The 24,078-nt window shown below is 38.9% G+C and overlaps 1 protein-coding gene across 1 annotated transcript; it reads right to left on the bottom strand.

Moving 5' to 3' along the window:
• Positions 1 to 8: 8 nt before the first annotated feature.
• pals2a (protein associated with LIN7 2, MAGUK p55 family member a) lies at positions 9 to 23,448 on the bottom strand. Its single transcript, XM_088998273.1, has 14 exons — positions 23,277 to 23,448; positions 18,437 to 18,510; positions 18,038 to 18,155; positions 16,770 to 16,888; positions 13,853 to 14,005; positions 11,310 to 11,465; positions 9,658 to 9,885; positions 8,398 to 8,529; positions 6,798 to 6,900; positions 6,660 to 6,734; positions 6,420 to 6,581; positions 4,549 to 4,751; positions 4,332 to 4,460; positions 9 to 2,422 (listed from the first exon to the last, which is right to left on the bottom strand). The coding sequence occupies exons 3-14, from the start codon at positions 18,066 to 18,068 to the stop codon at positions 2,246 to 2,248; spliced, it is 1,668 nt and encodes a 555-aa protein (XP_088854399.1). The 5' UTR covers positions 18,069 to 18,155; positions 18,437 to 18,510; positions 23,277 to 23,448; the 3' UTR covers positions 9 to 2,245.
• Positions 23,449 to 24,078: the final 630 nt, after the last annotated feature.

Here is a 24,078-nt window from a genome sequence, read left to right as displayed (position 1 = left end):
AACAGTAGTTCGTGACATAAAAAAACATTTATTTGAACATTTGAAAATACATCTTATCTGAAATATAAGTAAAATAACTTTTTTTTAAGTCTGTCAATATTTTTTTGGAACACTTTAAAGGACAACCGACGTCACTTTTTTGTTTCCTAACTGACATCAGAAAAACGTTTTATAGCATCTAAAATACCCAAAACACGCAGTATATTTTTAGTCAAAAGCAAAACACCAGTAAAAATGATTTATAGCGTCCAAAATCTGCAAAATAATGAGCTGCGAATTGGGCATTTTCAGAAAGTCCCGCCCCCTTGTTCGTGACGTCACGCCAAGACGTCTTGCATTTCTGGAGAATCAAAACAATGGCTTCAGATTCGGAGAATATGCTTTCTTGTTACACATCCAGTTATGAATGTGATTCAAATAGTTCTGAAGAGGAAAGCATACATGTTTGCAATCGATGAAAGAATTATATGCGCCATTTTGAGGCAACATTGGGGGAAAATCTCTCACCCAAAAAGAGGCAGAAAATGGCCACCAAGTCCTGTGAGGAATGAATCAGCCCGTTTCCACAGGCTGATAAATTCCATACATGGAGTTTGGACGCCCTCTTCTGGCTGCTTCTGGTGCAACACAAGGTTCAGACCAAACAAGCTTTGACGTGATGGAAGGACTGCTACAATGTATCCTTTTTTCAGTCAGGGGTGTTCCTTTAGTGACGTCACGTACGGATTCGTCACCAACTCAAAAACAGGACTTCCTGAATATTCAGCGCGAGTCTTAAAACGTAAAATATAGTTATATGCGATGGAATCTTTTTAAAATACGCTCAGTAGAAGTCATTTGAAGCCATTTTACAAATTATGGCCACAACTTGCCCGGAGACGTCGGTTGTCCTCCAAGTGGGATCACATCAAAAGGGACATTTTTACTGCCACACAGCACCCAGTTTAATTCAAAGGTCTATTTTTTGGAAGTCAACTGCAGCACCACATCAAATGAGAGGAAGAAACGTCAACGTTCACAAGTGATTTGTGCTCGGTTTAAGAAGTTAAATAGTTGATGGGGAATAAGGCTTCAATTGAAAGTAATTTTCTCCGAACCAGAAACGGTAGCGAAAAAAAGCAAGGTGGTGACTACGGGAAGAACGACAGTACAAATAGTGGCAAAATGAGATGACTCAAGTGTAAACGCAAACACTGAGGTGAGGTATCAATCAGTAAGTCCTCTATTAAATGAGCAGAATAAATAGACAACTTACAAGTGTGACATTAAATAATGGGACATGGAAATGTCATTATTTTTGGGGGGGTTATTAACTCATTCACTGCCAGACAATGTGCAAAAATGTGTTCACTCCAGTGCCAGGGTTTTTGTCATTGTCACTGAAATTGCAGGAGCCACAGAATATTGAGTTATAGGACTACATCAATATTCAATTCGGCGTAAGAAAACTTAGACTATTTTATTTTATCAGGAAAAATGAGTTAATTCCTAAATTATATGGGTCTGGAGTTATATGAGCTTGAAATGAGGGTAGCTGTACAAAATACAATGCAATACATACATATTGATTTATATCGCGCTTTAACAACAGCTGAAGCTGGAACAAAGCACTAACATGGAAAAAAGGGGAAATACTGCCCCCTTGTGGAAAAGAAAAAAAACATTGCGCTTTATCTGCACCCAAGCATGAAAAAAAAAAAAAAAAAAAAAAAAATTCAGGAATGGCACGCCACGTCATATTTTCAATTCTGGAATAAATTCGAGAATGGCAGTAAACGAGTTAACTGCCGATAAAGTGCTGGTCAGACCTCTGGCAATGTTTTTTCCCTTCCACGACGGGGCAACATTTGCCTTTTGCACAGTCGCCCCCATTTCAAACTCTGATAACTCCAGATCCATATAACTTACAAATTAACTCTTTTTTTCTGATGAAAGAAGAGAGTCCAAGGTTTCTAACGCTTCATTGAATGTTTATGTAGTCCTAAAACTCAATAGTCTATGGATCCTGCAATTTGAGTAAAAATGACAAAAACCCTGGCACTGGAATGGACATTGTCTGGCAGTGAATGAGTTAACATCCCGCCACGATATGACCCCCCCAATCCATTAGATGATAATATTCAAAGAGTTAGCCAATAAATAAGTACACTTCCTGTGTGCTGTGACTTGCATAGTGTGCAGTGCAGTGTGTCCCCGTTCACATGGCAGGCTTAGCAGCTCAGGACAGCACTGGTGGGGGGCAGCATCAGTAGACCCAGCTGACCGGTACCCACTGCGGCTCCACGAATAGCCTCTCGACTGCCTCCTGCAGTTGGTCGAAGGCCTTGTCCAAGTTGTCGTTGTAAATGGTCAAATCGAAGAAATGGCTGTAGGCGCGTCGGATCCGGGCGCTTTCCTCCACCGTTTTCTTCAAATCGTTCTCCTGCGGTCACATGGCAAGAGGGGGTTAAATACGGACGTGTGTTTCGTATATCGGATACATCTTATGCTGTTGTTCCATTGAAACTGTGTGCTTTATGTTAGGAAGAGTCATCTGCTTGATATTGCTTGCGCCGGTGTATAAGGCGTACCCCCAATGGATGGTGTATTTTCAAACTTTCTTCCATATACAGTGATACGTTGGCTAACGAACATTTCGCCTTACCAACGTTAAATTCGCAAGAACAGAATCTTGGCATACAAACTATTTTTCGGGAAACACACGGAGCGCCACAATGAGTGATGTGTCGTTCGCAAACGAGCCGGTTCTTGGAGCTCCTAACAAGGAGCTGGAAATGGCAGCTGACTTTTTTTGTCCTCTATTCCCCGCCCCTAGTCTTCGGTTAAAGCCGCACGTGATTGGTCAAGATCCGTGGTAGAGGAGGGGGGAGACACACGCAGCAGAACACACACAGCAGTGAGCAGGGGGAAGGGGTTACAGAAACAGAAACACACGCTCGCGCACACACACACACACGAAAGGGAGACGACAGAGCTTGAAACAAAAAAAGGTAAAAAAAAACAAAAACAAAAGTGAAAAGGTGAGAACATGGATAAAAAACACAGTGAAATTTGGACTTGTTTCAACTTTATTGATAGTTCAAAGGCAGAGTGGAGACTGCAAGATTAAAATATCCCATCAATCAGGCTCCACAAATAACCTGCACAAGCCATCTGTATAATTTGAAGAGAACCTACAAGCAAGGGAACCAGCTATTAATGAAGTTTCTAGTGTGTTGCCTGTTGCAATATCACAACTTCTAAGATGTACAACCCAGAGTTCCTTGAGACACTATGCAAAAAGCTATCCATTCCATCAAGCCATAAACGACCATCACAAAGGTCAATAAAACGACTTTATTATACGGTGCAGTGTATTTCTTTCATTACAATACAATAGCACATTTATTATACATAGAATAAGGTATATTTCATGTAGTTTTAATGCTTATTTAGTTGAAAATTATATTTTATGGAGACCTGGGAACGGATTATTCTTATTTTAATGGTTTCCTATGGGAAATTAATTTTTGGGATACACACTTTTCGCCTTACACACTGTCTGGGAACCAATTAAGTGCGTAAGCCAAGGTCCCACTGTATTATTATTATTATTATCTCATCTCATTTCATTTTCCGTACCGCTTATTCCTCATTAGGGTCGCGGGATTATTATTATTATTATTATTATTCACTCTAAAATATTCCAGGGTTTTATCAGTGTTTATGACAATCCAATACAAAATATAAATTTCAGAGATTACCATTATGTTCCTTAGAGGTTTACATTGAGGAGCCCGCGCCAAAATGCGCATGTGGAACTGTCGCGGCTGAGAATTGAAGCGAATTTACGTAGGACAAGAGATGTGAGACAGTCTCTTTTCGTCGATGGACGCTACAACTACGTGTTTGCTTTCAACATTTAGCTTGTAGCAGGCGTGCGATTTTACCACGAGGTCCCTGATCCACTGGTGCAAAGGACCTTTTTGATCCTCTTCTCTTTCCTCTAGAACTGCTCCATTCAACAAAGAGGGTGCAGACTGCTTAAAATTGAATGTGTCTTTTGTGTTGTGTCACATTATTTGTTATTTCGTTTTTTGTTGTTGATTTAACTTCAAGACGGCTGCCTTGATAGCAGCTCCTGTATTTTGTTTTTCTACTTCTTCCTTTCCTTTTCTCTTCCTTTCATAACTTTGCTGCTGTGAAATGTAAATTTCTCCATTGCAAGACTAATGAAGGCTAATTGAATCCAATCCAAAACTGCATTTTGATTTTTGTCTCCATGAGCACCCCTGAATTTGATAGCCTATGTTTGTCTTGATTGTTTGAAAGACATTTGCTGTCCAACTTACGGTAAGTAGTTTGGTTGTAAGTCCGGCATCCACGACAGCTTTGTGCATATTTCGCAAAGTGTCCAACTCGGGAGCGGCGATGAAGACCACAAAGGGCATGAACTCGGCGGTCTTCAGCACTTTTAAAGCCTGAATACAAAAAAAAAAAAACATTAGAAAAGTAAATCCAACCCCCCAAATTCTCTCTCTTCTTGGTTGAGCGTTTTTCGGCACTCACCTGCGGGTTGACGTCCAGGATGCAGGTGCGGCCGGCCGCCACCACTTGATGGATGGAGTCGATTTTGGTGCCGTAGAGATTACCGTCATACTCGCCGTGCTCCAGGAAGCGGCTGTCCTTGATGTCCAGCTCCATTTGACGCCGCGTCACAAACGAGTAGTTCTGACCGTCTCGTTCTTCTTCTCTGGGGCTGCGCGAAGTGACTGAAATGAGGGGAATCCACGCAAATAAACATCACATGCCTTCGTAACTACTTGCAAAAAAGCATTTATTATACCATAAAAAGGAATTTTAAAATCATTAATACTTTTAAATCAAATGTGGTTTGCAAATTATGTGCTTAAATAATAATAATAATAATAATAATAATACATTTTATTTCAAGCGCCTTCAAAGCTCTTAAGGACACTTTACAGTCAAAGACAAGCATAGATACAATAATAAATAAAATACAATTATAAATAGAATACAATAATAATAATAATAATAATAATAATAATAATACATTTTATTTCAAGCGCCTTCAAAGCTCTTAAGGACACTTTACAGTCAAAGACAAGCATAGATACAATAATAAATAAAATACAATTATAAATAGAATACAATAATAATAATAATAAATACATTTTATACAAAATTAAATTGTAATACAAAATGCAAAAAATATGTTTCTCAATTATTACAGTTCTAATATAGTTCAAATACATTTCCATCCATAATTTAAGTTTGGATTCATACCGAATCATAGTAAAATACTAATCCCTATGACCTATACTCTGTGGTACTTCATATGGTTATATGAATTAATTTTTATATTTTAAAACTGTGTTTATTTTTCTTACTCTATGATATGTTGTTATTATTATCAGAATATTATTATTATTATGATTATTATAATCATTATTATCATTATTACTATCATTATTATTATTATCATCATAATCATCATTATCATTATTATTATCATCATTATGATTATGCTGATGATGATGATTATCATTATTATTATCATTATTATTATCATCATTATCATTATCATCATTATCATTACTATCATGATCATTATTATCATAATCATTATTATTATCATTATTATCATCATTATCACTATTATCATTGTTATCATTACTATCATTATCATTATTATCATCAGGATCATTATTATCATCATAATCATTATTGTTATTATTATCATTATTCTCATTATTATCATTATCATGATCATTATTATCATCATTATCATTATTATCATCATGATCATTATTATCATCATAATCATTATTATCATGATCATTATTATCATCATAATCATTATTATTATTATTATCATCATTATCATTGCTATCATTATCATTATTATCATCATAATCATTATTATTATTATCATTATTCTCATTATTATTATCATTATCATGATCATTATTATCATCATTATCATTATTACCATCATGATCATTATCATTATCATGATCATTATTATCATTAATATTATCATTATTATTATTATTATTATTATTATTATTATTATTATCATCATTATCATTATTATTATTATCATCATTATCATTATTATAATTGGTCAGAATACTGGTGGAGATGAAAATGTAATTCCACGAGTGACAAATAGGGGGCAGTGCAATATTACACTTGGGTACCAGTTCACTTCAGGATAAATGCATCGTCATGAATGACCACATCTCAAAACCTATAAAAATAATCATTGCCATATAAATCGCCAAACTAGCCTAGCAATCTCCCACATTCATTCTACTTTGACTCCCTTCAATGTCAAATGAAAAATGAAAAAAAAAAACCAAAGTCCTCAGTCACTCATTTGACAGAATCTTTTCCTTTTCCACTCACTCACTCACAGGGCACAGTGGTTCCATATCGGAGCGGATTCAGGACGATGAGTCTGTTTTTCAGGCTCCGCCTCCCAACCCCTTGTGCACCAATCAGAACTAGCGTTTTCCTCTGGAAGGGCGGCATCATGGCCACCTCCTCGTAGATCTGCAGCTCGTAGCGGTCAAATTCTGATGATTCGAAAAGAAAGCAGGAGTTACTTGTCTGGTGCGCAAAAAGACTCGCGATGATTGAATTGCGGGGCACACCTGCATTCTTTGCGGTGAGGTACATCATTTTTTTCTTCTTCTTCTTCTTCACTTTGAGGTTCCCGCAGAGCAATCCTGAATGGCACGCGGGTGTCATGGCTTCCCCTGTTTTGGTATGTGAAAGTTACTGGCACTCACCTTTACCCCATAGATCCCAGTCTTTTTTCACAAAGGCTTTACGCTTTTCCTCTAAGAATTGGCTGGGGATGAGTCCGGTTGCTCCGCCCACAACACTGCGTGCCTACAGAGGAACCAAAAGCTCGGGAAAAATACATAGTACAACTGATATGGAGAAATTAAAACGCACATGAGTGTCAACAGGACACACCTCTTCTTTTTCTCTATTATTTGCTTTTCACATTTAAAGGACAACCGGCACCTTTGGACATAATTTGTAAAATCACTTCAAATGATTTCTACTGGGCGTATTTTAATAAGATTCCACCGCATATAGCTATATTTTACGTTTTAAGACTGGCGCTGAACATTCAGGAAGTCTTGTTTTTGAGTTGATGACGATGTCTGACGTGACGTCACTAAAGGAACGCCCCTGTCCGAGAAAGCGACACACAATGCATTTTAGGTACTTTGTTTGGTCTGAAAACTTCGTGTTGATCCGTGTTGATGCGAAATTAGAAGGAAAACACATAAATAACACGATGATGAATCGTTATGTGTTGCACCAAGACTACTATTTGATACTAGTTGACACAAATTCCCAGCAGACAAATCAGCCCATTTCCAACAGAGCTTGGGCGCCATCTTGTGCTTTTTCTGGGACGCTACATTTCAGTCCAGATGCCTCAAAATGACTTCTTTAATCGATTGCAAACATTTATTCTTTCCTCTTCAGAACTATTTGAATCATATTCATAACTGGATGAGTAACAAGAAAGCATCTTCTCCGAATCTGAAGCCATTGTTTTGATTCTTGAGCAAGGCTAAGACGTCCTGGCGTGACGTCACGAACAAAGGGGGCGGGACCTTCGGAAACTCGGCATCTCTGAGGTCATTTTGAAGTAGTTTTGGGACACTTTAAGTCATTTTTATTGGTGTTTTGCATTTGACCAAAAATATCCGCCTGCGTGTTTTGGGTATTTTAGATGCTATCAAACGTTTTTCTGATGTCAGTTAGGAAACAAAAAAATGGCGTCGGTTGTCCTTTAATTCACTTACTGCCATTCCCAAATTTATTCGGGAATTGAAAAGCATGACGTGGAGCGCCATGCCCGAATTTGTTCAGGTTTTGGTTTTTCTTGCAGAGGTTGCGGATAAAGCGCTGGTCAGACCTCTGGCAATGTTTTTTCCTCCCATGAGGGCGCAGCATTTGCCTTTTGTACAGCCGCCTTCATTTCAAGCTCAGATAACTCCAAACCCATGTAATTTAGGAATTAACTCTCTTCTTTCTGATGAAGGATGAGAGTCGACGGTTTCTTATGCTGAACTGAATGTTTATGTAGTCCTAAACCTCAATATTCTGTGGATCCTGCAATTTGAGTGAAAATGACAAAAACCCTGGCACTGGAGTTGACACATTTTTGCAAATCGTCTGGCAATGAATGAGTTAAGGTATCGGGGTAACTAATAGTGAACAGTCTGAGTTCCTTCATTCTATAAATGCATCCTGAAAGAATGCATTGGTCATTTTGGTTCACTTCGATGCCAATGCTCAACTTGCTTCTGGTGCAACGTTCTGGTTCATCTGCGGATATCTGGAATTCTGAACACAACAACTCACCTGCCACCAGTTGGGATCCTCCTTGTTGACGACGTGAAGGACGTCCCCCTTGGAGAAGGCGAGGCCCGCCTCTTTACAGGGAATCAGGTTGTCTGAGGCCGGGTTGTAGTTGAAATGGGGCTTCAGGTAAACCTGACCAGAAATCATGACAGGTATACTCCAATCAAAACCAGAGAAGAGGGCGGCATGAAATTTATTCGGGCCACTGATAAAAATAAAATAATAAAAAAAATAAAAATAAAAAATAAAAAAAATAAAAAATAAAATACAATAAAATAAAATAAATGAACAAATGAATGAATGAATGAATGAGTAAATAAATACATAAGTGAAGTGATTCTAACCGAGTTTCGCTTAGGAGAGCTGAACAGTCTGGATGATATTCTAATTCAGTGGAATGCAACTACCAGGGTGATGACAACAAAAACAACACTGAAAGCATGCGGTGTATGTGTGCATGTGTGTGTGTGTGTGTGTGTGTGTTTCAGACACAGATTGTTTTAATAATAGATGCCCCTTGGGCTCGGTTTACACTCGCTTGGCATTCGGAGATCACAAGGTGAGGAAACACTCCGTAATGCCAATCGTCAAGTGGGATGTTGTACAGCAAGGGGCCACATTGTAGTTATGGTTTCCTCATGGGGCCGTTATGAATTTGGGGAAGCCATTCGAATGTTTAATCCCCTTCACATATTACATATAGAGCGCACAATAAATTGATGAATAAGTAGTTTTCAAATTTCAAGTAAAAAATAATGACTGTTATTGTGGTTTACATGGGACAATTTGGTTCGGACTTTAGCAAGCATCATGGCACTTGACGTGCTTTATTTGCTTTCGCGGGCCGAATAAAATGACGTGGCGGGCCAGATCCGGCCCCCGGGCCTTGACTTTGACACCGGTGCGTTGAGGGGTGTATTTTAAAGAAAAAAATTGTGAACATTTCAACAGTTTTTCTATAACTAGTTGAGAATATAGCGGTCACAGGACGTGTTTAAGTTAAGGATGTTTCGGCGCACTTTCCGGTGCTTGTTCAGATCCAATTATTAGCAGTGTGAAATAAAGACTACAGTTAGTCGAATGTGCTCTTTTCTGACTGCTTGCTACACTGGATCACATCGGGGTCACCACCTGCTGGGTGAAAGGCATGGTCCTCATGCCCGCCACACTATGTAAATACATTTTGTATATATGATTTTGTGAATGGTGAACTGCGAATATATGGAGGATTTTACCACCATAGCGCATTCATGTCCTCACCTGCGGAAGGACCGGTGAGTCTTTGTAGCTGGGCAGCACCTTTAGTGTGACGCTGCCACTGCAGGTCCTGAGGAGTTCCTGCAACTGGTGAGGGTCCCCGTCCACCTGGTGACCATTCACCTCACGGATGACGTCGCCCGTGTGCAGCATGCCCTGGCGGTCAATGGAGCTTCCATGCAGGATCCGCGCAATGACCATTTCTCCTCGCTCTGCGCGGAAGGTCACCCCCTGAAAGACGTGCCTTTTTGTTATCACGCCGCCGCACGTCATAAATTACATAACAAAGTCATTTGGGTCGGAGAGCGGTGGATTAAAAAAAAACCTGTGAGAGGCAGTGGAAATAAAATGTTCAAACTATATTTTGTGAAATGGGGAAAAATGTGAGATAAACTAAATTATATAAAGTAAAATAAATAAACTAAAATAGACAAGACAGACTGACTGACATATAGATATGGTAGACAGCTAGCTAGATAGCTAGCTAGCTAGATAACGATTCCAAAACAAATCACAATGTTTTCCACAATTTCAAATTTCAGCTAGAATGAACACAAAACCAAGGAACTTAGGAAAAGTGAGGAAAGCCTACCCAAACACCCAAAGCCCAGTTACTAGTGAGTGTGTTCATTTCTGCAACCACATTTATATTTACTCCCCTGCTCATTTTTTTTTTTCATTTTAATTTAAGGGACAACCGACGTCACTTTTTTGTTTCCTAACTGACATCAGAAAAACGTTTGATAGCATCTAAAATCCCCAAAACACGCAGTATGATATTTTTAGTCAAAGGCAAAACACCAATAAAAATGACTTAAAGTGTCCAAAATCTGCAAAAAAAATGAGCTGCGAATTGGGCATTTTCAGAAAGTGCCGCCCCGGTTCGTGACGTCACGCCAAGACATCTTGCATTGGTAGTGAATCAAAACAATTGCTTCAGATTCGGAGAATATGCTTTCTTGTTACACATCCAGTGATGAATATGATTCAAATAGTTCTGAAGAGGAAAGCATACATGTTTGCAATCGATTAAAGAATTTATTCCGGTCATTTTGATGCATCTGGACTGAAATGTGACACTCTTTCGTACTCACAGTACCCCAAAAAGGCAGAAGAGGGCGACAAAGCTCCGTGTAAATTGTCTCCTAGGACGTTTTGTAATAGAACATCAAATACACTGTAGAAGTCTTGGCGCAACACACAATCGCGATTCACCATCGCGTTATTTATGTGTTTTCCTTCTAATTTTCAGACCAAACAAAGTACCGCAAAATGTATTGAGGTGATGCAAGGTATCTCCTTTCTCGGTGAGGGGCGTTCCTTCAGTGACGTAGGGTGAAGACTCGATACCAACTCAAAAACAAGATTTACGGAATATTCAGCACGAGTCTTAAAACGTAAAATATAGCTATGTGCGGTGGAATCTTTGTAAAATACGCTCAGTAGAAGTCATTTGAAGTGATTTTACAAATTATGGACACAACTTGTCCGGAGACGTCGGTTGTCCTTTCAGGATATTGTCAAGACAAATTGTGAAATTGAAACACTTTGTCTTGGTTTATTGTGGTATTTCAACAAGTCCTTTCATGTCCGTCAGAGCCCAAACAAGGCGAAGCTGAGTCACTGCCGCCATAATTCCTTCGCCGCTTACATACCAGTGGTTCTCCGGCTTTCTTCTGGATGCCAATAATCCTGATGGCGTCGGTAGGCATGAGACAACTCGCCAGGGCGTCAGTGCCGTTTTGCAGCGGTGCAGCGCTTGGCATCTCATAGCACTTTGCAGCCACTTGGTCATGAGCCTCGATCAAAGACTGCGGAAAAGACAAGCGAATAACAGAATCCGAGATTGCAGTTGCAACTGTCACCAGACCATAGGGCCTTAATCAGCGTTATCTAGAGCACACAAGAAATTAATGAATATCTAGTTTTCAAATTTGAAATAAAAAATAATGACTGTTATTGTGGTTTAAATGGGACAATTTGAACTTTTGCGTTGGACTTTAGCAAGCATCATGGAATTTCACAAGTTTGATTTGCTTTCACGGGCCGAATAAAATGATGTGGCGGAGCAGATTTGGCCCCCGGGTCTCGACTTTGACACCTGTGATTTACTGTATAATTGTCTATAAATGCCACGAGATGGCAACATCTAAAAGAAGCACACTAAGGCTCTTCACATCATTTCTTCGCTTAATCGATAAGATAGACAGATTCATCACTTACTAGAAAAATCATCATTTGCAACACTAGATTTAGAAAGTATAAAAAAATAATCATTTGATAGAGTACAGATGAGCGGGGTTCTGAATCCATGTTTCATTTTGAGGCCTTATCACCCAGTCATCCATCAATTTTCCAGACCGCTTCATCCTCATTAGGGTCGCGGGGGGAGGGGGGGGGGGTGGAGCCTATCCCAGCCGTCTTCGGGCACTAGGTGGGGGACACCCTGAATTGGGAGGCAACCAATCAATCGCTATCACACTAGGGACACCTAGGGACAATTTGGAGTGTTCAATCAACCTACCATGCATGTTTTTGGAACTTGGGAGGAAACCGGATACAGAGAGGCCAAACAGGGTCTTGAACTCGCGACCTCTGCACTGTGAAGCCCGGCGTGCTAACCACTCGACTACCTCGCCGTTCCCTTATCACCCAGTCATACAAAATAATTCAGTCGATGGAAAGTAGAACGCAAAAGTGCCTTTGATTAGAGCTATCGTGCAATTCCAGGAACAAATACAACCTGCGGCACTGTTTTCAAAAAATGCCCATAGACCATGTGAAACATAAAATCTGCTGATTTTTTTCTTCATTTATAGCAAACAGTATTTTTTTTTTTTTTTTGCTGCTATAATTTACAAAGCTCTCCATTGTGAGACAATAAAATGTTCTTATCTTATCATAAGCCTTCGAAATGAAAGGTCCCTGACAGGTTAGCCATTTGTGCACAACAAGACAGGTACAACTGAGCAGTATTCTTACCAGCGCAGCAACAACGACATTGACCGAAGATTACAAAGTGCAGCAGCAAGGCAAAACAATGGAGGTGACACAAAATGCTCCGCCCCTCTCGTTTCCTACAAACTAGGCCAGCTATTGGTCACATACCCTGCGCTCCACTCCACTCCTACCCATGCCACAGAGAATGAATGGTGGGGGGGTACAACTTGAAAAAAAGAGTATCCGTTCCGTGACAGAAGTGTCGATGATACCTTGGCTTATGAACTTAATTGGTTCCCAGACAGAGTGTGTAAAGCAAAAAGTGTGTATCCCAAAAATTATTTTCCCATAGGAAACCATTAAAACGACAATAATCCGTTCCCAGGTCCCCATAAAACATAATTTTCTACTTTCTACACAAAACTACACAAAATATACCTTATTTTATGTATAATAAATGTGCTATGGCAGGGGTGTCCAAAGTCGGTCCTCGAGGGCCGCTGTCCTGCCTGTTTTCCAGCTCTCCCAGGAGCAACACACCTGATTCAAATGATCAGCTCATCAGCCAGCTCTGAAGCAGCATCAAAATGGTCCTGATGATTTGAATTAGGTGCGTTGCTCCTGGGAGAGCTGGAAAACCGGCAGGACGGCGGCCCTCGAGGACCGACTTTGGACACCCCTGTGCTATGGTATTATAATTAAAGAAATAAACTGTACTGTATAATAAAGTTGTTTTATTTACCTTTGTGATGGTCGTTGATGGCTTGATAGAACGGAGTGGCCGGTTTCATCAGCATTAAACACTTGAGGAGGAGGAACATGGGCTTCTTTCACCATCTTGAGGAATGATCCCTGGTAGGTGCTTTCTCTGTGACAATTGTATCTAGTTCCTCATCAATTGTGTTCTGTTTAGCTGGGTTGCAGTCTACACTCTGCCTTTGAACTATCAAATTTGAAAGTCTCTCACTGTCGTCTGCCTGTCTCTTTAATGTTGAAACCCCCCCCCCCCCCCACTGCTGGGGTCTTGACCAATCACGTGGCTTTAACCGAAGACTGGGGCCGGGTAAGAGGACAAAAACAGTCGGCTGCCATTTTGTTGTTAGAAGAACGGGCTTGTTCGCGAACGACGTATCACTCATTGAGGCAGCGCCGTGGCCGAAAAAAGTTCGTATGCCAAGGTAAAATTTTCATAAATGTAATGTTAGTAAACCGAAAAGTTCGTAAGCCAAGGTGTTCGTAAACCGAGGTATCACTGTACCTTAAAATGAGGCTCCTGGAGGATGCGGGTGAGCTCCACATTGGCAGCGTCTTTCACGCTCAGTTTCTTAAGAGAGTCCAGGATCTCAGAGATCAGCTGAACGTTGTCTTCTCGCACCGCTTCTAACTTGACCTCCTCCAGCCGCTCGTGGGCCTGCGAATGCCAACACAGAATGGACAAGACATTATGTACGGGTATGCCTGTCATTCTCAAACCTTTTGCATCAAGTACTTCCTAAAAAAAAAGAATACAATAAAATATGGAATTAATGAACATTAATTCATTCACTACCATTCACAAATTTACTCGGGAATTGAAAATATGACGTTAGAACCCCATTCCCGAATTGGTTCGGGTTTTGTTTTTTTCGTGCTTGGGTGCTGATAAAGCGCTGGACAGACCTCTGGCAATGTTTTTTCACCTCCACGAGGGGGCAGCATTTGCCTTTTGTCCGTGTTAGCGCTTTGATAAAGCTTCAGCTGTTATTAAAGTGCTATATACAGTAATGTCTCGTTATATCGATATCGGATATATCGATAGTCCCGGTTATATCGATACTATTTCTATGCACGCACGGAGAAAATTACATGCAAACAGGGTCGGATATATCGATAATCCCGGTTATATCGATATTTTTTCGGACTCCCTTGTATATCGATATAACGAGACTTTACTGTAAATCAATATATATGTCTTGCCTTGTATTTTGGACAGCCGCCCTCATTTTAAGCTCATATAACTCTAGACTCATAATTTAGGAACTAACTCTTTTTTTAATGATGAAATAAGAGAGTGTCAGGTTTCTGACATTGCATTAAATGTTTATGTCGTGCTAAAACTCAATAATCTGTGGGTCCTCGAATTTGAGTGAAAATGACAAAAACCCTGGCACTGGAGTGGACACATTTTTGTACATTGTCTGGCAGTGAATGAGTTAAAAATCAAGTAGTATTTGTTGTATGAGAATAATAAACTTTCGTCTTAGACAAGGGTGTCAAGTTTTCCAATTTGAAGTAAAAAAATGACTGTTATTGTGGTTTACATATGCCAATTTGAGATGTTGGTTCGGACTTTAGCAAGCATCATGAAATTTCACAAGCTTGATTTATTTTCGCGGGCTGAATAAAATGATGTGGTGGACCAGATTTGGCCCCCGGGCCTTGACTTTGATACCTGTGCTCTAAAACATTTAGAAGTTGAATCCATACCACAAAGATCAGCAAATAAATGTTATATAATAGAGGATGAGGGGGGGGTGCACAGTTTTCTAAGAGCAACACACTCCATTGTTCTTTTAATAGACTGCCCGCATGGCGTCAATCTGTACCGGTGATTTATCATCATGCCGTTGACCTGATGGACCTCAGTTAACACATCTATTTAAGTCATGTCATTCCGTGATGTTCATATCATGTGAAAACACTCCAGTTTAGACCTTCCAAAGTCTAGATATACAGATATATAGTCTGTATTTCCTGCATATGATAGTTGTCCATGTTAAGTGCTTTGTTCCAGCTTCAGCTGTTGTTAAAGCGCTATATAAATCAGTATGTATTGTATTGCTACTGCATGATGCACAATCTGTGATCATTTGTCACTCTGTTTGGGGTCGTCAAAGGAAATCAACTTTCCCATATTGAGTGAAATCTGTTGAGGATGATGCCTATACGAGAGTTCGGCGATTTCGGCAGAAAATGTATGTCAATTCTAAAAATACGGTTGAAAAAAAATATGGATGCCTGTTCAATGATATGGAATGATACTTTTACAAATGTAGAATGAATGGAGACTTTTGTGTGCGTGTGATGTGGACATTTTTTAAATGTTGTATTCAGTCAATTAAAGTACAGAATGTTTAGAATTTCAAATGGTAATAATGTTGCAAATCGGTCTGGTTGAATGTTACTAAGGACGAATAAGGCTAGTTTGGGGTGGTCATTTTAGGAGTCAAAATTTTACATTTTTGGTTCACGGAAACGTGGGTCATTTTGAAAATTTCTCTTTCCATGTTTTTGAGCTTTATATCAAGGAAATTAAACAGCATGGCCTGCCACTTTATGATTTTTCAATCAAACAAATGACATAAACAGGATTAGGTTTGTGTGGCCTTGGCGCAGGTCTGTGCGGAGTGCCATTATAGTGTACCATTAAGAGATTTCTTTTTGGCCATGGAGCACTAAAAAACAGTATGACAATCATAAAACTCCAAGTGCATGTATTCACCTCGGAATGAAATAATTTTCTTCATTTTTACTTGCGACTTCCAGATTATTCGGTCATGCATATACAATTACAATTTCACATTTCCTGTAAAATTGTAGTTTTTTTCTCGAGGAGTAAATACGCTGTCCATGATGACCGTCTATAGAACTGCAGTGCATGTGTGCTTTTGTTTTGGTAAAGCTTATTTAACATTCTACTATCTTTGTGACTGCTTTATTTCCTGTATATGATAGTCGTCCTTGTAACAGCTTCAGCTGTTGTCAAAGCGCTATATAAATCAATATGTATTGTCTTATGTATAAAAAAGCATCTCTAAATATAATAATAATAATAATAATAACACATTTCATTTATAAGCACTTTTCAAAACTCTCAAGGACACTTTACATTCACTGGATATTTTTTCTGCAGGTGAGCAACGGCAGCCACACAGGCCAGCGTTCACTCAACCCGGAAGTAACATCAAGTTTAAAAAAATACAATAATAATAAACTAAATAACAAAGAATATAACTCGGCACATGGGCACAAAGGGCTTTTCAAAAAGAACAGAGTTCTTTGAATGATTAATCCCATTTAAAAGTGAATTCAAACTCAATTAAACGACCTTTAAAATTCCAAATGGAAAGGATATGGTGCACTTTGACAACACTGCAAGGCAAGTAGTGACTGAGTGGCATGATTTTTTTTTGTACCTTTGCAAGGGAGCGGACGACGCGGCTCTCCATGATGCCACGGAGGAAGATGAGGTCGATGTCTTTGGCAAGCGAGCCCGTGGGCAGTTCTTTCAGGTTATCCAGAACCTGCTGCATGGCTGAAGGGATGAAAACAAATACAACATCAAGAAGGCGCCCAAAATAAACAATCATAATAAAATATGACTACCAATATAGGACAGTCAATAACTTGGCCATTTCACATTCCCGAATATGCTTGCACAAAGACAAATTCTTGCACCAAAGATGTGCCAGAGTTCACACAGGAAACTATGCGATTGTATCAAGTCTTACAAAATGTAGTAGGAACTAGGCGGTTTCATAACTGTGTTTTGTACCGAATGGATTTCAACACAAAGTGGAGAGCAAAATCTTCACCCCGAAAGCACACTTTCGGGATGTCATTTCATACTTCTTTGCAGAAACAGGTAACATTCGAGTTACGACCGGGTTCCATTCTGACAAAACGGTCGTAAGTCAAACGGTCGTAAGTCGAAAACCATTCAAAATGGCCGATGTGACGTTTACATGACAGGCTAGTATACGATGTCAATCTGTTTTTTTTTTTTTAAGCAACGTTTTCTATTGAATACTATTATACACCAAACTGTTTACAGTTTATTTATACATTTTCTAACTTTTAGTGTCATTTTTATCATTTTATATTTCATGTACTTGATTTTTATTACTGTATAACTATACCTGTAATGTATACAACACTGTTTACTGTACAGTTCATTTATAAATGTTATACTTACCTTTTAGTGTCGTTATTATCATTTTATGTTACATATTATCAATATTTATTACTGTATAACTGTACCTGTAATGTACACAAAACTATTTCCTGTACAGTTAATTTATAAATGTTATAATACTTGCCCTGATTTCCCTGCTAACAGCCAGAAGAGGTTGCCCGACACATACCCTCGGACTCAGGCGAACGCCAAAGGAAGAAAGCAGTGTACAGTACTACAGGAGATGTTGCCGATACGGTATCTGCACTGTGTAACTACTGTATTGAGTGTAGTCACGCAGTAGATTGCTGTGCGAGTGTGTGACATGCTGGCTGGCCAAAATTGTAGTATGCATATAAAAAAAAAAAAGGGTCTGGCGGTCGTGGTTCTAAGTACCTCAATTACCTGACATGTTCACTTGACATGTGAATCTGTTTTAAGTTAGATATCAAGTAGACATGATGAACTTAATACAACTATTCGGATGTTACCTGTATTTCAGCAGCTTACCTGATCCCGAATTTGCATTGGCCACAGTCATGTTGTGTGCTCTTTAGTTTTAGGATGACAAAAACCCTCTTGGCAAAGTCAAATTCCGTCCAACGGCCCGCCTACAGCAACTGCAGGGCTAAAGAGAAGACAAGCCAAATGAAAACAGACATTTATTGACATGCATCACCATGGAGGGGGAAAAAAACAATTGACATTGTTATGCTAATACATTGGTGAAGTGGGACAAGGAATGACAAAGGATGACTCGACTCCACCTCTGGAAAAACTTGGCTCATATACTTACAGGGACCCCCCAAAGTCCCATGGAGGAAAGTGAGGGTACACAACCATAAAAATGTGTAATACTGCAATGCAAATGGGGAAAACGAGATCATAAATAAATAAGTAGAACCTCACCGACAAACTGTGTTGAAATCATTTGCACGGCACTCCAACATGGAGTCCTAGTCCTCGTCAGTCATCTGGAGCCCCTAAATAACAGAGCAAGAGAATGAAATGAATGGCTACTGGTAAATCAAGTTAGGCTGGAACCTCTCATCTAATGGTGTCAAGGACATTTTTGCCATGGGCCACATTGTAGTTATTGTTTCATCTCGGAGGCCGTTAAGAATTTGGGGAAGCCATTAGAATGTTTCATTCCCTCCACATATTACATCGAGAGTGCTCAACAAATTAATGAATGACTAGTTTTAAATTTGAAGTAAAAAAGTAATGACTTTTATTGTGGTTTAAATAAAAAAAAAGGACAACCGACGTTTCCGGACAAGTTGTGTCCATAATTTGTAAAATGGCTTCAAATGACTTCTACTGAGCGTATTTTAATAAGATTCCACCGCATATAGCTATATTTTACGTTTTAAGACTCGCGCTGAATATTCAGGAAGTCTTGTTTTTTTTGGAGTTGGTGGCGAGTCCGTACGTGACGTCACGAAAGGAACGCCCCTGACCAAAAAAAAGACGCATTGTAGCGGTCCTTCCATCACGTCAATGTATTTTGCTGTACTTGTTTGGTCTGGGGACCTCGTGTTGCACCCAAATGCCGCCAGAAGAGGGCGTCCAAGCTCCATGTAAGGAATTTATCAGCCTGTGAAAACGGGCTGATTCATTCCTCACAGGACTCGGTGGCCATTTCCCCCCAATGTTGCCTCAAAATGGCACGAAATAAATTTTTAATCGATTGCAAACATGTATGCTTTCCTCTTCAGAACTATTTGAATCATATTTATAACTGGATGTGTCACAAGAAAGCATATTCTCCGAATCTGAAGCCATTGTTTTGATTCTCCAGCAATGCAAAACGTCTTGGCGTGACGTCACGAACTGGGGGCGGGACTTTGAAAATGCCCAATTCGCAGCTCAATTTTTTGCAGATTTTGGACACTTTAAGTCATTTTTATTGGTGTTTTGCATTTGAATAAAAGTATCATACTGCGTGTTTTGGGTATTTTAGATGCTATAAAACGTTTATCTGATGTCAGTTAAAAAACAAAAAAGTGACGTCGGTTGTCCTTTAAATATGGGTTCGGACTTTAGTTAGCATCATAGCACTTGACATGCTTGATTTGCTTTCGCGGGACGAATAAAATAATGTGGCAGGCCAGATTTGGCCCCCGGGCCTTGACTTTGTCACCAGTGCTGGAAATAATGTATGCAGATGTCTTCTTTTCCTTTCGGCTTTTCCCTTCAAGTGGTCGCCACAGAAGAAATAAGACAGTAGGGAAACGTGATCTTCAAAAAATGTGTGACATGTGAGTTGAATATATCTATCACCATATTATTACAGTATTTAACATGTACCGTATTTTCCGGTATATAAGGCGCACTGGAGTATAAGGCTCACCCCCAATTAATGGCGTATTTGAATAATAATAATACAGTAAAGTCTCGTTATATCGATATCGGGTATATCGATAGTACCGCTTATTACGATACTATTTCTATGAACGCAAGGAGAAAATTACATGCGCGCAGGGTCAGATATATCGATAGTCCCGGTTATATCGATATTTTTTCCGACTCCCGAGAATATCGATATAACGAGACTTTACTGTAATAATAATAATAATAATAATAATAATAATAATAATAATAATAATAATAATAATAATCCGACACCTTCAAAGAACTACAGATGACGGCTGAAGAAACCTTTTCATCGATGGACCACTCCTGTACGACTGAGACCTTACACAGACGAATAATAAAAATGATAATAATAATAATAATAATAATAATAATAATAATAATAATAATAATAATAATAATAATAATAATAATAATAATAATACATTTCAAAACTCTCAAGGACACTTTACAGTCACAGGAATTTTTTTCTGCGGGTGAACAGCGGCAGCCACACGCGCCAGCGTGCACTCAATCCGGAAGTAACAAAGTAAAAAATAAACAACAACCATTTAAAACTTTTTCCTTATATAAGGCGCACCGGAGTATAAGGCGCACCTTCAATGAATGAAAAAAATGTTCAAAATAAAAAAACATATACTAATAAAAATATAATAAACTTTTGTCATTCATTGAAGTTGTGCCTTCTACTTCGGTGCGCCTTATATAAGGAAAAGTTTTTTTAAATACACCATTCATTGAAGGTGTGCTTTAAACTCCAGTGCGCCTTATATATGGAAAAGGTTTGAAAATACACCATTTATTGGGGGTGCGCCTTATACTCTGGTGCACCTTATACGCCGGAAAGTACAGTAGCGTACCGGAGCATAACATGCACACCCAATGAATAGTGTATTTTCAAACGTTTTCCATATATAAGGTGCACCGGAGTATAAGGCACACCTTCAATGAATGAAAACGTTTTATAAATATGATGTAGAAAGATATAAAAGTTTTCCAAATATAAGTCACATCACATTATAAGGCTCTGCAGTAGAGGCTGGGAGGGTTACACACTACTTCTTGTACATGGGGAAATGGAGTCGGTAGCTGCTGACAGTAGTTGCGAGACTTTTTGCTCAATATTAGCTCACATATAAGGTGCACGCGTGTATAAGGCGCAGGGTCATCTTTGGAAGAAAATCAAGGCTTTTGGGTGCATCTAATACACCGGAAATTGCGGTATTACTAAATATCTTGCAGCTGATTATGACATTATTGGGGTCCTCCAAAGGTTTACGGCTGCTATTTTAATCCCATTATACACTAGAAAGGGCTAGGTACTAGAACTAATATGATCTCTCTATGCGAAGATAGCAAGCGCAATAGTACGGGTCATTTTTATTATTTTTTTACTTCACATTTGAAAATGCTGCCGTTGCAGCTCACGCAGGATTTAAATGATGTGGCACCACACAGCAATGCTGAACTATTTGGAACTCTGCCTCTCGATTCCAAAGTAAAATGGCATGTTTATAAATGGGAACTATTACTCAAAAGACATGTGACCTTCTCGAGGGGGAGCAAATCTGGCTTTAGGAGACCATCACAACACACATAAACTTTTTGGAATGCTTACAAACTGCATGTAACTCACTCTAACCCCAGCTGAATAGAAGAAATGTATGTATATCTATCACCACAATATTGCAGTATTTAACATGTATTAAAAAAATCAGTTTTTATTATCTCTTTTTTCATGTGGCAAAATAAGCACAGTCATGTTATTATTGGCTAATCAACTGTAATGTCCATGAATACTGTCCACCTACTGGAAGGAATTGGCGCATTTAAGTTAGCTTTTTTTCGGGTCACATTGAATTCGAAGCATACTTTTATATGAAACATATTACGTGGCTTTGAGATAAGGATTTTGCATGGGTCATTGCCATGATACAGATTTTTTCCCCCCGATATATTGTGTCGCCCTATAAGATCGTGTAGAAAAATCCTTTGGTAAGTGGGAAATTGTCACTAAAAGCCTGATTATCTTTATGTGTAACACCCTTGTCACTGAGTGATGTGTGATATGTGACTCCAACTGTCGAGTTTTATTTTAGAGCTAAATGTCTTGTGTTACCAGCCATATTTAAATGAAATATAGGGCACAACTGTACAAAAAGACAACAACACAAGGTTGTCGTGTAAAATGTGAAATTGTTCCTCCATAAAAAATATGTTTGACCGTTCAAGACAAGTTTTGGACCAAAATTTCATTGAAATAAAACCATATATATTAAGTCTCATGATTTGGTCAGGAGACTCACGATTTGGACCACAATACTCACTTTAGAAAGCAACTAATGACACAATACACAGTTCACTTGTAAGGTGAAACAGAAGAAAATGTAAAAAGACAAAATACATGTTATACCAATTCAATGTAGAAATAAACACTGAAAGCACTTTTGTGTTTTATTTAGTTCTAATTACACTTGTGTAACGCTCATATTATTTTAACACGCACCACAGAGTCGCGAGTACGAAAATCTCTCTATTTATGATTTCTGAAAGTTAACATGTATGATATTTGACAATTTTTTGACCAAAAATTGATTGAAATAAAACACATTTCCTTGCAATTGCAAGGCGTAGATCTCCGGCCTGGTATCTTTAAATACTCGAACATAAGTGCTTATACTCTTACACGCTGAGAAGTAAAGTCGTATAAGAGAATCATGAGCACATTCGCAAATTTATAGAAACACGTTGGTAATGCCACTGATGTCTTTTTGTTAAAATCAACCAAATGTTACTTACAGTACAATTAATTGTTTTATCAGACCGTTTTTTTTGTTATATAAGACTCTATATTTTAAGTACAGGGTGTGAGTCCTTCTGCCATGCCCGAAAATAGCACATTTGGATTTTGTTTCTGTCACGTTACGCTGACGCCTTTTCACACCGCGATGTAGCGTGGCATTAGCTGAATTCCGTACAGTCCATTGATTATGATTTCTTCTCTTTCGAACCGTGCCAATCACGCAACAACGTGACACTTTCAACCCGACTTCACCCGAGTGTAACCCTCAGCACGGGATACACATTTTGTTATCATTTCATTTAACATTGATTAAAAGTGTTTACCAATATATTAGCGTTGCTAGCATACGCTCACGTGCGTTTATTCGTCGCTTCCATGTTGATCAAATGTGTCGTAATGTAAGCAAATATAAGACAAGCGTTTCAATGGGAATAACTGATATACGTGTATAAATGTCATTGATATCAACCAATAAATTATCCGAAGATAGATCGCTTGCGGAACTCTATCGGGAGCTAGCACTGTTTTGCTAACACTACTCGAGTGCGACACTTAAACGCGTGTTATTACCTCCTCTATTCAGTGTAGTCCGGTCAAGCTCGTTGAATTAATTCCACCCGATATGTCCATCACGATGGTTTTATTGCACACACACAAGTTAAACGCTGGTTTAATACTCAATCTGCGTGTCTGGCAACAAGGCAGCCAGGATGCTGCGCCCCCTTTTTTCACACAAAGCTTATCTGTGGATCATGTAGGATTGTCATTCAAAGTTGTGGAGTACTCCTTCAAACGTGGAGAAACCATCGTTCACATTTGCTCCACGCCCTCAATTAACGACATAACTTCTAATTCATCTTTTGAATGGCTTTTTCTTTATTTTGTGTCTTCCTAGACACGATCTCACAGAGCCATTGTTTTTAAAACTGGCAGCCGACATTATGGCAGAGATCACATTTTATTTGCTCGCCAGTCTTCAGGAAAAATATAGCACGCCACATGAGTAATAAGAGTACTGTACTTGAAAAAAAAACCCAACACAATATCTGTATTTGTTTTTATAGATTTTATTACCCTTGCAATAGTGTTGCAAGGGTACCCCATGCACTTGTTAATGTGCATGGGGGGTTCCGCAGAGTAGCGCACTACCCCCCCCCCCCACTTATTTATCATTAATGAAATTGTGGCGGTTCATATGCGTAGATAAAACAATAAATACATTGATGACTCGCTCACTTTCATGCCACACATAGAAACTTCTTATGAAGAAGTGCAGTCTAACACCGGGAATTTTTAAATTGGTTTTCTTTTAATGAAAAAAAAAAAAAACATTGATACAATATTATCTTTTTTTTATTAGCAAGCTAATTTT

Source organism: Hippocampus bargibanti, linkage group LG06, assembly GCF_051943395.1.
Source record: "Hippocampus bargibanti isolate YZ-2025 linkage group LG06, ASM5194339v1, whole genome shotgun sequence".
NCBI lineage: Eukaryota > Metazoa > Chordata > Actinopteri > Syngnathiformes > Syngnathidae > Hippocampus > Hippocampus bargibanti.
The sequence above is the reverse complement of the archived record's forward strand: the minus strand, read 5'-3'. Positions and strand labels throughout refer to the sequence as shown.

Bases quoted from the DNA above. Each gene is read 5' to 3' on its own strand.
- pals2a (XM_088998273.1), bottom strand. From the start codon at position 18,068: ATGACTGTGGCCAATGCAAATTCGGGATCAG. The intron at 4,752-6,419 runs GTGAGTGAGTGA...CCCTCATTTCAG, and splicing joins ATATGGAACCACTGTGCCCT to TCACTTCGCGCAGCCCCAGA. The intron at 4,461-4,548 runs GTGAGTGCCGAA...TTTTGTATTCAG, and splicing joins TCCTGGACGTCAACCCGCAG to GCTTTAAAAGTGCTGAAGAC.